Source organism: Thunnus thynnus, chromosome 2 (assembly GCF_963924715.1).
Source record: "Thunnus thynnus chromosome 2, fThuThy2.1, whole genome shotgun sequence".
Taxonomy (NCBI): Eukaryota; Metazoa; Chordata; class Actinopteri; order Scombriformes; family Scombridae; genus Thunnus; species Thunnus thynnus.
This window is the reverse complement of record NC_089518.1, coordinates 39,776,568-39,796,567: the sequence shown is the minus strand read 5'-3', so window position 1 is coordinate 39,796,567 and position 20,000 is coordinate 39,776,568. Positions and strand designations below refer to the sequence as shown.

Genomic DNA, 20,000 nt, shown 5'->3' with positions numbered 1-20,000 from the left:
TACAGAGACCAAAACCGTTGTTTGTACCAGGCTGTAAACATGTTTATTTCTGCTGTAAAGTTGGACATTTTAACATGGGGGTCTATGGGGATTGACTCACTTTGGAGCCTCAAGTGGTCGTTCAAGGAACTGCAGTTTGGCTTCATTTTACAGCCTGGAGGTTGCTGCTTGATAACAGCTGATAACCTGCTGCAGGTTACAGGACTGTGTGAATCCAGGCAGCAGTTTGTGTTTGTGACGAGGTTTTATTCTTACAGGAGGTGAAGCCACACGAGTTGAACGGGTTCTACGCTGCCTGTCGGGTATCTAACGCCCGCTGGATCGTTACTGGGATCATTTGATACTCGAGTTGAAACAGATTTTAAAGAGTCAGTCTTGTGGTCATGACTGATCTGGTGCTTGTCAATGAATCATTATTTATTAATCTTTGTGTCTTGTGTTGTTCTGTGTGTATTTTATTGTTGAGTTTTGTGTATTGATCAGATTAACAGATTTTTTTTTACACATCTGATCTAATCACAAACCACCTCCAGATGTGGACTCAGCTGATCTGATCTCATTCTGACTGTAATAACAGCTGCTCAGACGGCGGTGTGTGTGTGCCCGCCCTACCTTTGCCGATGACCAGGCCACACTTGTCAGCAGGGATGGTGTAGGTCACTTCCTGTAGAGGACCGGGAGAGCCCATAGTCCAATCACCACGACCTCTGACCCTCCCGCTCCGCAGGGCCGAGCCAAAACCGTCACGCTCCTACAAAAACAAGCGAACACAAAACGATGAGTCGTGTGAATCATTAATGTTTAGAACCGGCTGTGTGTGTGTGTTTGTGTGTGTTACCTGTGCGGTCTGAATCAGCTCATTGATGAGGTGGACTGCATGCTGACAGCGGTCCGGCTGACCCATCACCATGGCAACACGCTCTGGACTGATGCCATCATCTGGAGGACAGAGAGGTCAGAGGTCAGTAAGTAAAAGGCTCGTCTATAAAAGATCAGTTTTTAGAAGCCGCTTAAAAACACTGACGGATCGCTGAAGATGATTCCAGACGGTTGGAGCTAAAGCTGCAGAGGAGCAGAGGAAGAATAAAAGGCTGAGATTTGAGGAACGAAGTGGTCGGGAAGTGGAATGAGGAAGGAGGAGATCAGAGATGTTACTGGAGGTCATGCAGGGTCTTGTCTTGTAGTTGATTCTGTATTTTACAGGAAGCCAGCGGAGGGAAGCAAGAACAGGGCTAACACTGGACCTACGGCTGGTTCTAGTTCAGTTAGACCAGATAAATCTGATGTTTACGATATTTCTTAGCTGAAGAAAACAGGACTGGACGAGTTTAGTGACATGATGGTCAAAAGTCATGTACTGGTCAAAGACGATACCAAGACTTAGTGGTAGGATTGATAATTGAATGAAATGGACCAATAAACTGATAAACTGCAGAGTTAACAGGTCCAATTAAAAGAACTTCTGTCTCGGCAGGGTTTAGGTCGAGGAAATTAAGAGACAACCGATCTTTGGTGGCAGCTGAGCAATCACGGAGGGAGGACGGTTGATTCAGGTTATTAAAAATAAATCTGTGTATCGTCTGCATAACAGCGACATGACGGCTGAACAAATGACCCAGAGGAAGCAGATGGGTCCAAGGACCGACCCCTGAGGGACTCCACACAGCAGACACCTGATTATTGATACAGACATTAAAATATCTACTAGTAAGATAAGACTGGAACCAGTTTAAAGCTGTACCAGAGATGCCAACTCTTCATGCAACCTATCAAGTAGTAAACTCAATAATAACTAACTGCTGTAAATTAACTAGTTTAAACTGGTTTATTCTGGTGTAAATGCACCAGTTTAAACTGGATTATACCAATTTAAACAGGCTAGTTTTAATCTCAATAATCCCTCTGTAAACTGATCAGTTGGATGATACTGCTGACAGACATACTAGTTAGGGACCGAGGAGGTAAAACTGTAAAACAGTAGGGTCCTCGCCTCTTTCTTTCTTTATTATTACGCCACTTAAACCCTAAATTTGACCCCCTAAACATGCTCAAAAACTCACCAAATTTGGCACGCACATCAGGTCTGGTGAAAAATTTGATAAATTGTAAAAATTAACCCCTAAAGAGCCAAAATGTGCTCTCTAGCGCCACCTATGTAACTGAAATGGCCGCCACGGCCCGTAGGAATGTCGTAGAGAGATCAAACCAAAACTCAATTATTCGTCTCATCAAGACCTACAAATCATACACTGACACCCCTAATCCAACAGGAAGTCCGCGATCTCAATTTCAAAATAAGACTTTGACCCAATTTTGGACCCCGAACAAACACTATCTCCTCCGAGGGCGTTAATGGTATCTGCTTCAAACTTTAATACATGACTTATCACACTATGCTGAAAAAAGTTGTTAAAAACTTTGTAATAACTCGAACAGTTTGGATTTTATAAGCCCTGAAAGTTGCAGTGCCACATCACCCTTACAATGTAAACCAATGGGGAGGCAATCTATGGGCATGAACTTTGTGTCAAACAGAGGCTTCTGATGTCTAAACTATAAGTCTGACCACTTTCAAACCTGTATCAATGGATTCGCCATGAAATTTCCAACTGAAATATGATTTTTAATGTAAGATTTAGCCAAAGTCATGGGATTTATGAGGAGATTTCACCAGAAGCGTACTCTAAAATCCTCCTCTCCAACTGCTCCTGGTGATGTCACTCCCTCAGTGCTGTGAAACATTCCGCAATACACACTCATTATAAAATCACAGGAGGAGCAAGAAAAGACTTTAAAACTCACACTCTAATATCTCAAAAACAATAAAAGATAGAAAAAACATGTAAATTCAAGATTTGTAGGTCAAAGTCTCGTGACTCATTTAAAGGTCAAATGAAGTTTGTATCTAAAATTATGTGGAAGCAGTAAATGTTCAAAAAGGTGTGGGTTCACTCACACACAGTATTTTTCTGTGTCCAGCTGCAGTTACTTATTGTCTCTACACACCTGACAGTACACATGTCAATCAAACTTTCAAAATAAAAGCACACCACACCTGTAAGAAATATTGCTCATTTTTAAAAAGCAAAATGATCTGATCCCGACAGGCCAGAGTGCGAGGTCCCGACCAACGCTGCTTGCAGCTTTAATTTTAATCTGTGTTACATTGGTGTAAAAAAGCCAGTTTTAAACTGGATTATACTGGTGTTAACAGAACAGTTAAACTGGATTATCCTGGTGTAAACAGACCTGCTTTAAACTGGATTCGGACTCCTGCGTCATTCTGGATCTTCTTAATCATTTCTCCGTTCCGGCCGATCACGATGCCGACAGCAAACCTGGGAACTGGAACCTGGAGAGAGAACGGAGACAGATCAGACCTGAATCTTCCTCCTAAAAACACAGATTTAAGGTGCGTTTGTTTTGTGAGTCGTACATCCAGGCTGGTTCCTCCCAGTCGGGCGGTGAAGTCGTTGCGTCCCGACCTGAAATCTCCGTCCTTCTCCCGGATCACCTCCAACACCAACTCCCTCGCTGCCTGAAAGAGGAGACGAGGTGACCAGAGTCCGTGTCAGATGTATGATGTGGTTTTGAGAACGTATTACGTCGGTGAAGGTCCTCACAGGTATAGAGCATAAACGTCGAAGTACCTGCACTTTGTATGGGTCTCCAGAGATACGAAGAGGTTTGTCAGCTCCTGTCGGCATCGGACCATCCTGGATCATCATCATCTTCACCCCTGCCCGCTCCTAACACACAAACACACACGTATATTACTGACTATGAGTATGACTCTACGGCTGTGGGTCTGTTCGACTCGTTTGATAACAGGATAAACGCGTGTCTGGTGATTTAAATAATAAAGTGACGCTGCTGTGCCTGGTGCGTAAATACGCACAGAGTCTCTCTTACTGTCGGTGATCCTGCAAGTATTTAATATCACATCAATATCATTTTGTTCTGATCCTTCCACTGCAGCTCAACAGGGAAACAGAAAGCAGCGTAACATCATTGATTATTATTCAAATCTCCAGACATGCAAACAGGACCAGTTAGGATCTAATATTAATTCATGTTAATTGACAGTGTTTCCTGGTTGAGGAAGGATTATTAAATACATGCAGCGATCACCCCATTAAGACAGATGCTGTGCTCATTTACGCACCAGGCACAGCAGCGTAACTTCATTGATTATCTATCTATCTATCTATCTATCTATCTATCTATCTATATCTATCTATCTATCTATCTATCTATCTATATCTATATCTATCTATCTATCTATCTATATCTATATCTATATCTATATCTATCTATCTATCTATCTATCTATAGCGAGCACAGTCAATGACAGTGTTTTTGTAGAGATGCAGTAGGGGCGGATAATATAGATAAAACAATATAAGTGAAGAACAAGTTGTTTTCTGGTTTCGGTTTAATTTCTATCCCAACTGCCGATTTGAAGACGAAAACAGGAAAAGCACGTGAATTTCTGTTTTATTAATTCACAGGAGAAACATATAATTTATTCTATAATCCTGTTGAACTCAGCTCTGGACGGAGGAGACACGGACCGCTGTGGATGTGTAATGTGGGTTTAATCGTCTTAAACTGGGTGACATGAACTGAGACTGGAATGATAAGTCCTCCAAACCTTTAAAGGTCTGCATCACAGATCAGATAGAACTGGAAATACAAGATGCTCAGTTTTGGATCTGATATTCACGGATCAATCACGGTCATCCATACAGCCTTATCTGACCATTCTCTTGTATTTACTACCAGGAAAACAATTAAAACCCCTAAAAGACACAACTTAGAACATTTCATACACAAATGAGGCTGATCGATTGGAGCTCTGAACTATCAGTAGATAACCAGAGTATATATTGTGTGATGTCAAGCAGCTGTAATTAGGAGCACAGAGTTCAGTCTGGTCAGTCCAGATAGATAAATACTGACAGCATGACATTTTTAAAGCTCTCAGTCCTGAAGATCCACAGAAATAAAATTGTGGCATCGCTGTGAAAGGCCAAAATATCATTTTATCATAATCAAATACTTCAACCTGCTTCAAACCAACAATCACTGAGAGAGAGAGAAAACATGCTTACAGTCAGATCAGACCATGTTTTACACTTCCTGTTTCTATCACGTATCTTCAGCCATCGTACTTTCAATAATGTCCTGCTGTCTCCTGATTTGGTTTTTTTGCAACCTCAGAACTGTTTGAAGCAACATCACTGCTGTGCAGCACTTCAACCGTCTAAATCACCAAATTCTCATAATTACAGAGAACTCAGTGGTATTAATTTCACTATCAACTATACTGTCATCTTCCTCCTTTTTCTCTTTGTTCTATTTTGCCAAGACGTAACTCAATAAAGAACCAGAGCTATTAGAAATGAGCTGAAGCCAATACCCGCTTTTAATAACAACTGTGGTTTAAGATCATTTTCCTGAACAAACATCTCAATAATCAACTTACTGTTCCCTCTGAATCAGTCGAACTTGTATTCTACTCTTAAAAATAGGTTTCAGCCCGTATACACAAAGAATATTCTTTGTCTAACTTAACTTTTATCATCTGCTTGTATTGTTTTACATTTTTATTGGTTTTGTCTTCACTGTGGGACGGCAGGAAAGTCAAACCCACAGCTGGTACTGGTTTTATACGGCTCTGCTTTTTCCTGCTAAAAACTAAAGAAAAATGAAAAATGAAATGAAATGAAACTCTGCACAAACATCCAACTGAAGGAACAATAAACCAAACGCATTTTGAGTTTATTTAATTTAGATTTTATTTATTGGTTTGTCTTCAGCTCTATTTCACCTAAAACCCCAATTAAACACACTGCACACACTTACAGCGTGTGTGGGCAGCGAATGACAAAGCTGCATCCTGCTAACAGCCAATCAAAACACAGAACACTGTCAGACACTCTACCTGCAGCTGCTTGATGGTGTCTCCTCCTCGACCAATCACAAGCCCCACCTTACTGGCTGGGATCAGCATCTCCTGCACCGAAGCGCCGCCCTCCCCATCGCCGTGGAAACCTGGACCGTTCCTGCAGCGATCCACAATCTGGACCAGCAGCCGCTTAGCTTGTCTGTAAACACACACACACACACACACACACACACACACACACAGTGAGCAGCAGGTGGAGGTGAGGGTGTGACATCATCAGGTGATGTGACATCATCAGAGGAGACTCACTCGATGCTCTCTGGAGTTCCAGTCAGAGAACACGGCCGCTCCATCAGACCTCCGCTGTCTGCACACACACACACACACACACACACACACACACACACACACACACACACACACACACACACACACACACACACACACACACACACACACACACAAGTACAAACACGGTCATTCACATGTTTGGCACAAAGGGTTTCAACTGTTTACCTTCAGTATTTCAACACGCTGCCTGCTTGTTTCTGTGAGACACAACCAGCTGCTCCTTCTGCTGTTTCTGGTTAAACTGTGTCCAACTTTACACTTTCAGAACAAGAATCCAATCAGAGAACAGAAGCAGCAGGAGCAGTCGTACAGCCAAATCATTTTACTTTTACATATTTAAAAAAATAAATATATAGAGAGAGACTCACCTGCAGCAATCTGGATCTTGCAGCCAGACTCCAGCTGGATCCTGGTGATCTGTTCACCTCCTCTACCGATAACTGGAGCACACAGACACATTTCATTTCTGTTCAATCTAAATATCTCATTTATGCATAAAAAACCTGAGTGGAAATGCTGTAAATTCTAAAAAAAAACAATTTAAATATTGCAGTGTTCACTTCTAGTTCTTGGGGAAAAGGTTCCAGATCAGATTTAAAGGTTCTAGATCAGATTTAAAGGTTCTAGATCAGATTTAGAGGTTCTAGATCAGATTTAAAGGTTCTAGTTCAGATTTAAAGGTTCTAGATCAGATTTAGAGGTTCTAGATCAGATTTAAAGGTTCTAGTTCAGATTTAAAGGTTCTAGATCAGATTTAAAGGTTCTAGTTCAGATTTAAAGGTTCTAGATCAGATTTAGAGGTTCTAGTTCAGATTTAGAGGTTCTAGATCAGATTTAAAGGTTCTAGATCAGATTTAAAGGTTCTAGTTCAGATTTAAAGGTTCTAGATCAGATTTAAAGGTTCTAGTTCAGATTTAAAGGTTCTAGATCAGATTTAGAGGTTCTAGTTCAGATTTAGAGGTTCTAGATCAGATTTAAAGGTTCTAGTTCAGATTTAAAGGTTCTAGTTCAGATTTAAAGGTTCTAGATCAGATTTAAAGGTTCTAGTTCAGATTTAGAGGTTCTAGATCAGATTTAGAGGTTCTAGATCAGATTTAAAGGTTCTAGTTCAGATTTAGAGGTTCTGACTCAGTTTCTGGATTAGATGTAACCCAAAAAAAAAATGATATGAAAGGCATAAATTATTTAAAATGAACAGATCCAGATCCATCCTGACCGTTTCATCTTCATCTGATTGGACGGACCAGCAGGAAGGAGTGAGAGGTCAGAGGTCATACTTACTGAAGCCCACCATCCTGTCGGGGACCTTGTAATCCTCTGTGATTACCCTGCAACACACACACACACACACTTTAACATCCTGATCACATGTGTGTGTCAATAAGTGATTATGTTGATGCAGACTGTAGGAAGACAGATCTATAACACTTTTCTACTGTTACACCTCCACACACACATTCATGTCTATTAGCAAACCAGAGTATGATGCTGAACACACGTCATTATCTGAGCTGCCCTGCTGTGTGTGTGTGTGTGTGTGTGTGTGTGTGTGTGTGTGTGTGTGTAATCAATACAAACTGCTGGTCGTACCTTTGATGCCCCATGGCTGCTAGTTGGTTACCTACTGAGAGAGAGAGGCAGAGATTAGACATGAATGCACCAGTATTAGTGATCTGATGGAGACGAACACTTGTATTTTTATTAGCAGCAGCAGAACTGTCGTTCTGTTCATTACATCAGTCGACAGGAGAATCAGCACCAACTGTTTACTGAGATGAGCTCAAATATTCATATTCACTAAACAGTCGTGGATGGAAACAAACAATTCACATTTTTCTTTTATCGATTTTCTGAAATTTACGTTCAGATGGAAACGTTCTGTGTTAGAAAACATCTGAATCTTTGATGAAGAGTTGAAGCTACGAGCCTGTGGACAGAAAGATTTCAGGGTAGAAGTTAGATATACGACTCCTACGGTGCATTTCAGCAACAAACAGCCAATCAGAGCTTAGAATTTGGTCACATGGGCTGCTAACGGCCGGCAGAAGCTAAAGATTACGATGTTGAGAAAACTTTCTGGGTCACTTTGAGTGAATTCGGTAACCATGGCGACATGTTTCGTTCACACCTTCAGTGACGGAGCGTTTTGAGTTATAATGCTCTGACCGGCTTCTTCTCCATAGCAACGGCAGCCGAGGCTCATGGGTACTGTAGTATTATTAGCTGTCTGCCTGAATCACAGACAAAATGTGATTCATCTGAAACGAAGTGTAAATGATGTGAACTGGTGTCAGAATATAAACGTGCAGGATCGTCACGTTAACCAGGAGAGTCATCAGTTTCTATGTTCAATAACATCCAGGAGATCAATTAAAGAAATATCTGAAATAAGAATACAGAATGAGGAAAAACACTTCTGGAACCAGCTGTTCTTCACACTTCACAACCCTATATTTTCTTTTTGTGAATAAATTCCACACGCAGACCCAAACTGACAAAAGGCCTTGTGTAAGAAGCACTTGTACAACCAGATTCATTATTCAGTGACAGTGATTGAAGAGAATTTGTTTCTGGAGGTTTGAATGAAATTCACAAGTTCAAACCTGTCGTACGAGTCACAGAGAGTCTGACTTTCTCTACAGCAGGAAAAAAAAACACTCATCTCACCTGAAATTATTTTATCTGAATAAATTTAGAGTTTAAATGTGAAACCAAAATCATCTAAAATAAATTATATTTAACTAAAACTAAAAAAGCTGATGAAAAATGTATATTCAGTTCTTTATGGACTCTAAGTCGGGTAAAAAGCCTCAAGATAGATGGTTCTACCTCAGTTTGTAGGTGCTAGGTCATGTGACAAGGTTCTACTGTGGGATAAAAGTTCTGGTTCTGGGGAAAAGGTTCTAGCTCAGCTGAAGGGTTTAGGTCAGATGGAAAGGCTCTAAATTAGGTCTACAGGTCCAGCTCAGGTTAAACATTGTAGGTTAGAGGAGAAAAGGTTTTATTTAAGTAGAAGGTTCTAGATCAGATGAAAAGGTTCTGGCCCAAGTTAAAAGCTCCTGGTCAAATGAAAAGGTTCTAGGTCAGGCTTTCAGTTTAAGAAATGGATCTAGATCAAATAAAAGGTTCCCTGTGGCAAGCTGTAGCTCGGGTTACAGTACCTAGCTCTGGTTAAAGGTCCTAGCTCTGCTTAAAGGTTCTAGCTCAGGTTTAGGTTCTAGCTCAGGTTAAAGGTCCTAGCTCTGGTTAAGGTCCTAGCTCTGCTTAAAGGTTCTAGCTCTGCTTAAAGGTTCTAGCTCTGGTTAAGGTCCTAGCTCTGGTTAAAGGTCCTAGCTCTGCTTAAAGGTTCTAGCTCTGCTTAAGGTTCTAGCTCAGGTTAAAGGTCCTAGCTTAGGGTAAAGGTCCTAGCTCAGGTTAAAGGTTCTAGCTCTGGTAAAAGGTCCTAGCTCAGGTTAAAGGTCCTAGCTCAGGTTAAGGTTCTAGCTCTGCTTAAGGTTCTAGCTCAGGTTTAGGTTCTAGCTCAGGTTAAGGTTCTAGCTCAGGTTAAGGTTCTAGCTCTGCTTAAGGTTCTAGCTCTGCTTAAGGTTCTAGCTCAGGTTTAGGTTCTAGCTCAGGTTAAGGTTCTAGCTCTGCTTAAGGTTCTAGCTCTGCTTAAGGTTCTAGCTCAGGTTTAGGTTCTAGCTCAGGTTAAAGGTCCTAGCTTAGGTTAAGGTTCTAGCTCTGGTAAAAGGTTCTAGCTCAGGTTAAAGGTCCTAGCTCAGGTTAAAGGTCCTAGCTCAGGTTAAGGTTCTAGCTCTGCTTAAGGTTCTAGCTCTGCTTAAGGTTCTAGCTCAGGTTTAGGTTCTAGCTCTGCTTAAGGTTCTAGCTCAGGTTTAGGTTCTAGCTCAGGTTTAGGTTCTAGCTCAGGTTAAGGTCCTAGCTCAGGTTAAGGTTCTAACTCAGGTTAAGGTTCTAGCTCTGCTTAAGGTCCTAGCTCAGGTTAAAGGTCCTAGCTCAGGTTAAAGGTCCTAGCTCAGGTTAAGGTTCTAACTCAGGTTTAGGTTCTAGCTCAGGTTTAGGTTCTAGCTCTGCTTAAGGTTCTAGCTCAGGTTTAGGTTCTAGCTCAGGTTTAGGTTCTAGCTCTGCTTAAGGTTCTAGCTCAGGTTTAGGTTCTAGCTCCGGTTTAGGTTCTAGCTCTGCTTAAGGTCCTAGCTCCGGTTTAGGTTCTAGCTCCGGTTTAGGTTCTAGCTCTGCTTAAGGTCCTAGCTCAGGTTAAAGGTCCTATCTCAGGTTAAAGGTCCTAGCTCAGGTTAAGGTTCTAACTTAGGTTAAGGTTCTAGCTCAGCTTAAGGTTCTAGCTCAGCTTAAAGGTCCTAGCTCAGGTTAAAGGTCCTAGCTCAGGTTAAAGGTCCTAGCTCAGGTTAAGGTTCTAGCTCAGGTTTAGGTTCTAGCTCAGGTTAAAGGTCCTACCTCAGGTTAAAGGTCCTACCTCAGGTTAAGGTTCTAGCTCAGGTTAAGGTTCTAGCTCTGGTTAAAGGTTCTAGCTCAGGTTAAAGGTCCTAGCTCAGGTTAAAGGTTCTAGCTCAGGTTAAAGGTTCTAGCTCAGGTTAAAGGCTCTAGCTCAGGTTAAAGGTCCTAGCTCAGGTTAAGGTTCTAGCTCAGGTTTAGGTTCTAGCTCAGGTTAAAGGTTCTAGCTCAGGTTAAAGGTTCTAGCTCAGGTTAAAGGTCCTAGGTCAGGTTAAAGGTCCTAGGTCAGGTTAAAGGTCCTACCTCAGGTTAAGGTTCTAGCTCAGGTTAAGGTTCTAGCTCTGGTTAAAGGCTCTGGCTCAGGTTAAGGGCTCTGGCTCAGGTTAAGGTTCTAGCTCTGGTTAAAGGCTCTGGCTCAGGTTAAGGGCTCTGGCTCAGGTTAAAGGTACTAGGTCAGGTTAAAGGTTCTAGGTCAGGTTTAAGGTTCTAGGTCAGGTTTAAGGTTCTAGGTCAGGTGTAAGGTTCTAGGTCAGGTTAAAGGTTCTAGGTCAGGTTAAAGGTCGTAGCTCAGTTTAAGGTTCCCCTTCCTCACCTCCGTCCTCTCCGGGGCGTTTCTGGCCGGGGTAGTACAGCGAGGGTTCCACACTTCCTGAGGAGCTGTTGAGGTGGGACATGGCTTCTCCGCCCATCTTACCCACCATCTGAAACAAACAGACAGAAACAAAAACAGCTGTAACACCAGAACGTAGCTCAGAGAAACAGGAAACAGTGCAAACAGTGAGAACCAGAAGGGAACTATTTCTGTTCTGTAAGTCACACACAAACCTCAAGCCTCAAGTCCTGAGTCAAGACCAACAAGTCCAGTTCCTAAACTTTGTGTTGAGTCCTACACCAGTCATTACTGAGCCGTTACAAAGAAATGCCTTCTGAAGTTTTAAACAGAGCAACAATAAAAACAGAGTGATAGTTTATTACAGAAGTAACGGATGCTTTTTAAAAATGTATTTAGTAGTAAAAGGGACAGTATTGGTATTTATTACATACATGACGGTAGGTGTCTATGACGTTCGTGCCAATTAAGCCCTTTGACTTTGATTGATCACAGCTTATGTTGCTTCTTTTTCAAAATGGCAGCTTTGGGAAGAACCCTCCCTCTTTCATCCTGAGAACTGACAGAAATGTCACGAAGCTGCTGGAAATCTGTGATGTTTTCATGTTTCAGCTCCAGTTATCGGCGTCTCGCGTGTTCTGGCAGATGTGTTTTTTCAGGGCTGTTCAGGTTTTTCTTGTCTGTCTGTTTACTGCACTGAGTCAATGGCACTACAACCCATTCACAGCTATTAGCTTGTAGCAACTAGCTGACCTCACCTTGACTGGAGAACACACTGAGATACTGCCAACACACACACACACACACACACACACACACACACACACACACACACACGAAGAGGCAGGGAGGATGTGACCTTGAGCGTCTTCATGATAAAGAGGAGAGCAGCAGAAAGACATGAAGTCAACAAACATTCACATTTAGATGTTTTACAGCTGAAAACTAAACTGTGGAGGACAAACTATAGAACAGTGTAGACCTGCAACGATCAATCGATCAACAACATTAATCAGCCACTATTTTCACAATCGAATAAGCGTTTTAGTCATTTTTAAATAAGGGACATATTCAGCTTTTTGTGGTTTTCTGTTATTTATTTCCTGCTCTGATGTCAGATGTTAAACATGGTCAAAGCTCCAAAACTTGACTTGGCTGGTCGCACCTGCTCATAAATGTCCCTCCGCTTTATAGCCTTGGTTGCTAAGGTGGTTGCTAAGGTGGTTGCTAAGGTGTTTCCATGTGTTGTTCAGCTCCAACATGTACGGATGTATTTGAGAAGTTGACATTTGGAGTAAAGAAGGAGAAAAAGAAGTGAAATCCTGCTACTATAGTTTGTTTACGTAGCCTCCGGAGCCGGAGGAAGCTTCCTGAAGCTGACCAATCAGAACAGAGTGGGCTCATCAGGAGGCGGGGCCTTAAAGAGACAGGAGCTAAAACGGCCTGTTTCAGACAGAGGCTGAACTGAGGGGCTGCATAAAGGACCAGTAGAAGATCAATAAGGAGTTTTTAACTGGAAATCATGCAAAGATATTCCAGTAGAGCCTCAGAATATAGAGCTGGAAACGTGCAGAATATGAGTCCTTTAAAGCAACATTTCCAAAACAAAACAAACTGGTTGCAGTTTCTCAAATGTGATTATTTGAAGAAATGTTTATGATTTTTAAACCATTAATAAAATAACGATTATTAGCAGCCTGAGAACAGCGACATTGTTCCAAAACACATCTTTGGCATTCCTGTACTTCTCTCGTCATTTATCAGCCAACATGTACGCTGAGATGATACGATATATCTGAGTTAATATCAGCTGCTTTATGGGTCGGCCTAGTTCACACCTGTTCACACCTGCAGACTCACTCTGATGACACAACAGGACTGCAATCAATCATGTTAGAAATCGTTATCTTCAGTCCTGGCTCATTGATCTCCTGCCATTAAGTTACATGAAGAAATCTCTCTGAGTCTGCACAACTGTGACAAACACAGGAAGAGACGACAGGACGTCATGTCATATAAATAAATACAACGTTTGACAACGACGAGCAAAACACAATCAAAGTCTGGTGTCTGACAATCACACTACGGCTGCAACTAATCATTACGCTCCCTCATCGATTTATCTTGTTTCATCGTTTTGTCTATAAAATATCAGAAAATCAAGAAAAATGATCTTTATAATTTCCGAGAGTCAAAGTGACGTCTTGTTATGTCAAACAGCTCAAATCCCCAAAATATTAATTTTACTGTCATGAATGACAAAGAAAAGCCTTAAATTGTGATTCAATTATCAAAATAGTTGCAGATTAATTTCCTGTCAATCGATTAATTATTGGAGCTCTAAATCTGTGAGTCTCAACTTCTCCCATCCTGTAAAAACACTGAAGGTTTTCTTTCCTGACGTTGTGACGCTGCTCTGACTCATCAATCAATCAATCAATCTGAATGACATCTCTTCTCCTTATAAATATAGTTACTGATGAGTGTTTTAAGGCTGCAACTAACAATTATTGTCATTGTCGATTAATCTAACGATTATTTTCTCAATTAATTGCTTCATCTATAAAATATCAGAACAGTGAAGAAGTTCATGTTGACGTCTTCAGATGTTCCAAAATCAAAGATATTCAGTTTATGATCATATATGACGCTGAAAAGCTTGAAATCTTTACATCTGAGAAGCTAAAACATCGAATTTTTTGGCATTTTCTCTTAAAAAAATTACAAAATTATTTGCTGATCGTAATAGTTGCAGATTAACTTCCTGTTTACTGATTAATCATTGTGATTTTGCACTATTTCCTCACTAATTAAAACTGATTAAAACATGCTCTCTGCTGTGTTTCCCCTGAATATATTATATATATATTATTATATTCTCTGGATGTTATGATCAGGTTTTTTTGGCATTTGTTAGAAAGATTGTTCTCTTCAGTCGTCGTCTTGCAGCAATAAACATTTTAAATGTTTGTCGTCTTTTCTTTTCAGTCACACTGAAGGCTAAAAAAATCTCTGAACGTTGGGTAGAAACTATATATTATGTTTACACCTTTTCATTTCCCCTGAAACATTTGGGCTAATGAATTGTTTCTATAATTTCTATAACATTCGTGTTATAACCCGGATTGTTAAATAACAATTTTACCATCAGAGTCTCTCATTATCGAGTAGACGGGTAGAAAACGTCTGTCTGAGGTTTTCTGACATAAACGAGTATCAACAATAACATCTGAGTCTCTGTGGTTGAGACTCATGGGGGATGTTGTAGTTGAATGTTAGTTTTTACTGATAAATGACCAAATCATAATTGTTACAAAGTCAATCAATTAAGAGACTTTTTTTTCCCCACTTTTGTCATGTGACCGCAGGAAACTCTGACTGTGGTGGTTTATGGGGACACTGAACACAACACAATCATTATTGATCTTATTAGTTATTATTAGTAAATGTAAAAGATGCAGAGCACCAACTCTGTAAAAATAATCACATGAAACTACAGCTACTGACAGAAAATTAATCACCAATTACTTAATTGTTTAATCGATTAATCGTTAAGAGTCATTTTTTTCAGAAAAAAATACTAAAATTCTCTTTAAAAATTCTATTCCAGCTTCTTAAATGTGAATATTTTCTGTTTTTTTAGTCCTCTGTGACAGTAAACTGAAGATCTTTGTGTTGAGGACGTCGTCTTGGACTGTAGGAAACACTGATCTACATGTTTGGTCCTCAGTGGATTTGGACTGAGCCATGCTAACAGTTTCCACCTGCTTCCAGTGTTTGTGCTAAGCTAGGCTAACCACGTCCTGACTCCAGCTCTGCTCTGAACACAGACATGAGACTGATGAGACCATCTCACACACTGCTGAACTAGAAGAACAGTTTGTAAATTAAACATTAAAGGCGACTGTGTAAAAGACGTTAGTTAGTAATGTAGACGCTGTAGTTTCTCAGCTGGATGTGAGCTGCAATAACCTCAGTGATTCATACGATGTGCAAATATTTCAGTTTCATGTCACACACGTGGTTTGAATGTCATGAACTTGAATCATGTAAATCAGGGATGGATCCAGGTGTCTGTGTGCTGGTGTCAAATTTGCACGCTATGATTATCGTAAATGAAAACGTAAACGGTATTATCACAATAATCGACGTTTCCTGAAATCCTATTAGTGCTAAAATACAGTTAAATGACTTCACACTGTTGTTCTCTCTGATCACAAACTGTTTAAACTCTGTGAACAGAAGCAAACTGGTCAGAGTTGAAGACAGCTGACTGGAAACCACTTTAAATGCAGCTCAGTGTCTCTGAGACTGATTTTCTCTCCAGATGAAACTGATCAACTGGAGTTTATTCCTGGAGTGTGAGAACTTTGTAGTAAGTTATATCTGCTGGCTGTAAACACTTAAATTCATGTTTAAAAGGGTAAATAAATTAGTATCAGAAGTTACTACTGGCCGAAGGCGGCCTGGCCGACCAGTAGTAACTTCATCACTCAGTCAGCGACCAGGTCGGCTGTTCTTCTGGAAATATCTGTTTGCTTCGGCACTTTCCTGCAGGGACGCCGCCTAAAACCAGAGATTTAACGGAACGATCTGACCCACAGGACTGAAACAGGAAACCGACCTCACTTTGTGCATGCGCTCATTATTATAGTTTTTTATTTCTCTGTAATGTACAACAGTGTTAATAATGTTACTTATAATGTTGTTTTTCAGCTCTGGGATGCAAAACATTTTCTGATGCCCCCAAAAATATAATTAAAATAACATAAAAGTGCACCGACTAGTCGACTTACGGCTTAAACTAACAACTACTTGTCACCCAGGAGGATCTCTGGTGGTGGGCAGCTCTACTGGTAAATATAATGACAGTATTGATCCCATCAGCATGTTGGATCGCGGTGTGCGGTAGAAACGGTTTACCGGCACATCTCCTCCACACAGACCAGGAACACCGTGAGGAGGGTAAATGTCCTCTGGGTGTCTATACGAGGCAGACACACCTCCAGCCGGCTGTATATGGCCGTGGAGCTGTTGCATAACGCCAGCCTAGTTTCTAACCAACTTACAGTAAACAGCAGCCTATAAGGAGGGAGGGGAGGAGGGGTGGGGGGGCAACTCTCATTAGCTGCTGGATGAGGCTTTACACTCAGTCTGAACTCTCCTCTCCCCCCGGCCTGCTGGGGACGGTTAGTGGCAGATTAAAGCAGAGGAACAAGTCGTGAGTTTGTGTTCTGCTCGCTGCTTTTTCACCGTGTTTCTGCCTCGCAGCCCAACAGGTTGTCTCCCCTCAGTGACACGTGTGGCAAAACTTCTGTCCTGCCCCCCCACCCCCCCACCACTCCTCCACCTTCCCCCCCGGTCCCACCGCGCTCCCCTCCGGGTGACAGCTCCACAAACTCCCCCAAACTAACTCCCGGACCGTGTCAGCCCGGACAAAGTGCGCAAAAACCGGCCACAACAAGTCCAACTCCGGACAGCTTTCCGAGCCCGTTAGCATGTTAGCCTGTGTGAGTGTGTGTGTGTGTGTGAGTGTGTGTGTCTCTGTGTGTGTGTATGTGTGTGTGTGTGTGTGTTGACGGAGCAGAAGTTAGTAGCAGCAGCTCAACACGAGCGAATCCGAATAAAAGTGCTTTGGCTCGGTCTAAACGGCCCGGTTCGGCCCGGAGCGAGCCCCAGTGAGCCCCAGTGTAGTTGTTACCTGCCGGGCCCTCTGTAACACGTCGGCCAGGCCGTCTGACTTCAGCCCCGGCTGGCTCATCGAGGCCTGTCCCTGCACCAGCTCCGCCATCATAGCTAGCCGTTAGCCGTTAGCTTTTAGCCGGATTAGCTCGCGCTGCTAGCTGTGCTGAAGCTGCCGTCAGAGAGCAGTGAGAGGCGAGAGGCCTCACTCTGCTCACAGTTTCAGAAACCATGAGGAAGTAGAGTTCAGTGACGAGACATTCAATGAGTCTTACTATGGAAACAAAGTCTGTTATAATGAGTCATTTAGTTGTTTATTTAATTTTTAAATGGATTGTGAAATTAATCTTGTTTAATTGACTTTGACCTGAGATCACTGAATCACTACTGTGGCTTTTCTCAGCAGCGTGCAGCTGGACAACTGATGTTCAACTCTTTATTTTTATTTCTATTTTTTTATCATTATTATTTTTTGTGTGAATGGGTATGCGCTTGATTTGGTGTTCATTTTTAATTGTTGTAAATGTTGTAAAACAGATTGGACTTATTGTATTTATTCATATAGAAGTGATTGAATATCAATTTTACAAATGATTAGACTCTGAATGTAATAACCTTTCAGTTAAATTGACCAATTTATGTTAATTTATCTTTTTTAACTTTATTTGTTACGTGTATTATTTACAATTTATGTATATATACACTAATTTTCTTATTTTTAATAGTTTTTGTACGGGTTTGTTTTGTTTTTTACTTTTGTTTGTTTTCTCAGGTTTTTAATACCATGGTTGACGTACTGTTGTTTGTAAGTTTACTGTTCATTAAAGCATTAAAAACAGGTGATTGAATATGAGTCTTACTATATAAATAATATATGTTATAATGCGTCATTGTAGTTATTTAATTTTAAATGAATTGTAAAAGTATTTTTGTTTAATTTTTATTAATTCCTTCATATATTTATTTACTTATTCATTTATTTTTGTTTAATTTTTATTGATTCCTTTATATATGTATTTACTTATTCATTTATTTTTGTTTAATCATTTCTAGTTTGTTCCCATTTTTCTGGGATTTATGTTGTTATTGATAATAATATATTCTATTATTATTATATTTTATTTTTTAAACTGTGGTGATGTGTTGTACTTCTTTATGCTTCTTTGTCTTTTAACAACTTGCGGCCATGTTGGAAATGAGTTTTGTTTTTTGTGTTTGTAATCCATGAAATCAATCAATCAATCAATCAATCAATCAAATGTCAAATAAAGTTCTTACATGAAACAAATAAGAGAACAATGACAGCACGCTCACAGAAAATCCGTCTGTTTGTCATTTATATATTTCTTCACATCATTTAATTTGTAGTTTAAGCAGAAATATGTGAGAAGTTCTTTGCAGTAATTTTGTACATTTATTGTTCATAAAAACATATAAACAGAAACATGATGACATCATAGACTTGTGTTGTAAATATTTTCTCAGTAAATAAATGAAAAAAATGCAAAAACAAGACAAAGTCAAAGTATTATTATTCACATCTAAGCTGTTGTTTTCCTTATAAAGACTTGAATAATCTAGTTTTTGTTAATGTGTTTATGTTTCCTCATTTTTATAATAAAAACCTATAAAAAACAAAGTCAATTTTGTTAATGAGACAATTTATCAGGTATAATTAATATCAGCTGAGTGTTTCTGGAGATCGGCTGTGTTTTAAACTACCGAGTGATTCATCTTCTTCATAGAGGATCTCTGCCGCTGCTCAGCTGTTGGCAACTCGCTGCTCTGTTTCCGCTTCCGCGTTCAGTCACGTGCTTCAGCCAGCTCTACAGGTGGAGAGCAGAGTGAACTTTTTACAAGAAGAAGAAGAAGAAGATCAGCGTTTTAAAGTCGGCAGCTGTGAGACATCAGCTGCTCGCTTCTCTCTGAGGTCAACTGCAGGGTTGTTCCAGTGACCTCTGACCTTTGACCTCTGTGTTTGTTATACAACATACTGACTCTGTAGTGTGTACACTGTGTACTGATGCTTTATTTTAGGTGTTAAAAGTCCAGTTTTCTGCAAACATCAGCTGATAAAAGAAGATTTATTTACTGTCAGTGATCCAACAACAAACATTTTTCTACATTCAGACGCAGAATCATCAAGATATAAACCATCACAGTATAGAAATACAACATATATTTAAAAAAAAGAGAACATTTGAAAGAAATGCTGTCAGAGTTTAATGATCTAAATATCACAATACTGAAGTTTATACAGTAAATATACTTAAACAGTTCATGGATTGGAGTCTTTCCAACTATATCTACATAACATAAATAAATATAAGTGTTTTTAAAGAGAGCTGCGTTATGGCAGTAAAACAGGATAAGCAATAAAACTGCAGATATTTGTCTGCTGTATTATGTAATTTAATAAAATTATATTATTATACAATGAAAAACACTAAAACTGTCTCTGGTAAAACATCACAGTTCTCTGTTCAGTTATTTTATATATACGAGATGAAACTCAGTATAAATGTCACAGTATGAATGAGATGTACAGCGTGAAGGATTTGTCAATGAGATCAATCAATAAATCGATCAGTCAAACTTTATTAGTATAAAACCTTCCTGCAGTTCGGTGCAATTCAAACTGATAAGAAGACAAAACAAACAGTTTCACACTAATTCAATGATGTAAAATAGATCAATACAGTGACAAATAAAATCAATAAGAGGGATCAGAACATTTTAAAACATAATATAATAAATAATAAAATAGACACAGAGGCTGAAGACGTTTAAATGTAAAGATGAACACGTTAATCACACATTAATCACACGTTAATCACACATTAATCACACGTTAACACAGTTCAGTTTTCTGGATTCTTAAAGCATAATTCTGGTGATTTTCTATATTTTTCTTCTTGTCAACAAATCTCATGTTTGGATCCAGAAAGCCGGTTTAATAAACTGAGTCGCCATGGCAACAGGTAAATAAAAGGCAGAGCC

The 20,000-nt window shown here is 40.1% G+C and overlaps 1 protein-coding gene across 3 annotated transcripts in view; it reads right to left on the bottom strand.

Annotated features, from left to right (window-relative positions):
- Window positions 1-17,162, bottom strand: part of LOC137170926 (far upstream element-binding protein 3-like) — a 30,125-nt gene extending 12,963 nt beyond the window's left edge. The window contains exons 1-12 of one of the 3 annotated variants that reach the window (XM_067574596.1): window positions 17,020-17,162; window positions 11,301-11,409; window positions 7,853-7,886; window positions 7,544-7,590; window positions 6,631-6,702; window positions 6,221-6,278; window positions 5,948-6,110; window positions 3,651-3,749; window positions 3,437-3,538; window positions 3,250-3,352; window positions 839-939; window positions 613-751 (exon numbers count right to left, since the gene is read on the bottom strand). In XM_067574596.1, the coding sequence (XP_067430697.1) occupies window positions 613-751; window positions 839-939; window positions 3,250-3,352; window positions 3,437-3,538; window positions 3,651-3,749; window positions 5,948-6,110; window positions 6,221-6,278; window positions 6,631-6,702; window positions 7,544-7,590; window positions 7,853-7,886; window positions 11,301-11,409; window positions 17,020-17,112 (1,120 nt within the window). In that variant the 5' untranslated portion in view covers window positions 17,113-17,162. Of the gene's footprint in view, window positions 1-612; window positions 752-838; window positions 940-3,249; window positions 3,539-3,650; window positions 3,750-5,947; window positions 6,111-6,220; window positions 6,279-6,630; window positions 6,703-7,543; window positions 7,591-7,852; window positions 7,887-11,300; window positions 11,410-17,019 lie in introns of all 3 variants that reach the window. The other 2 variants (XM_067574577.1, XM_067574586.1) reach the window with 2 other exon arrangements.
- Window positions 17,163-20,000: the final 2,838 nt, after the last annotated feature.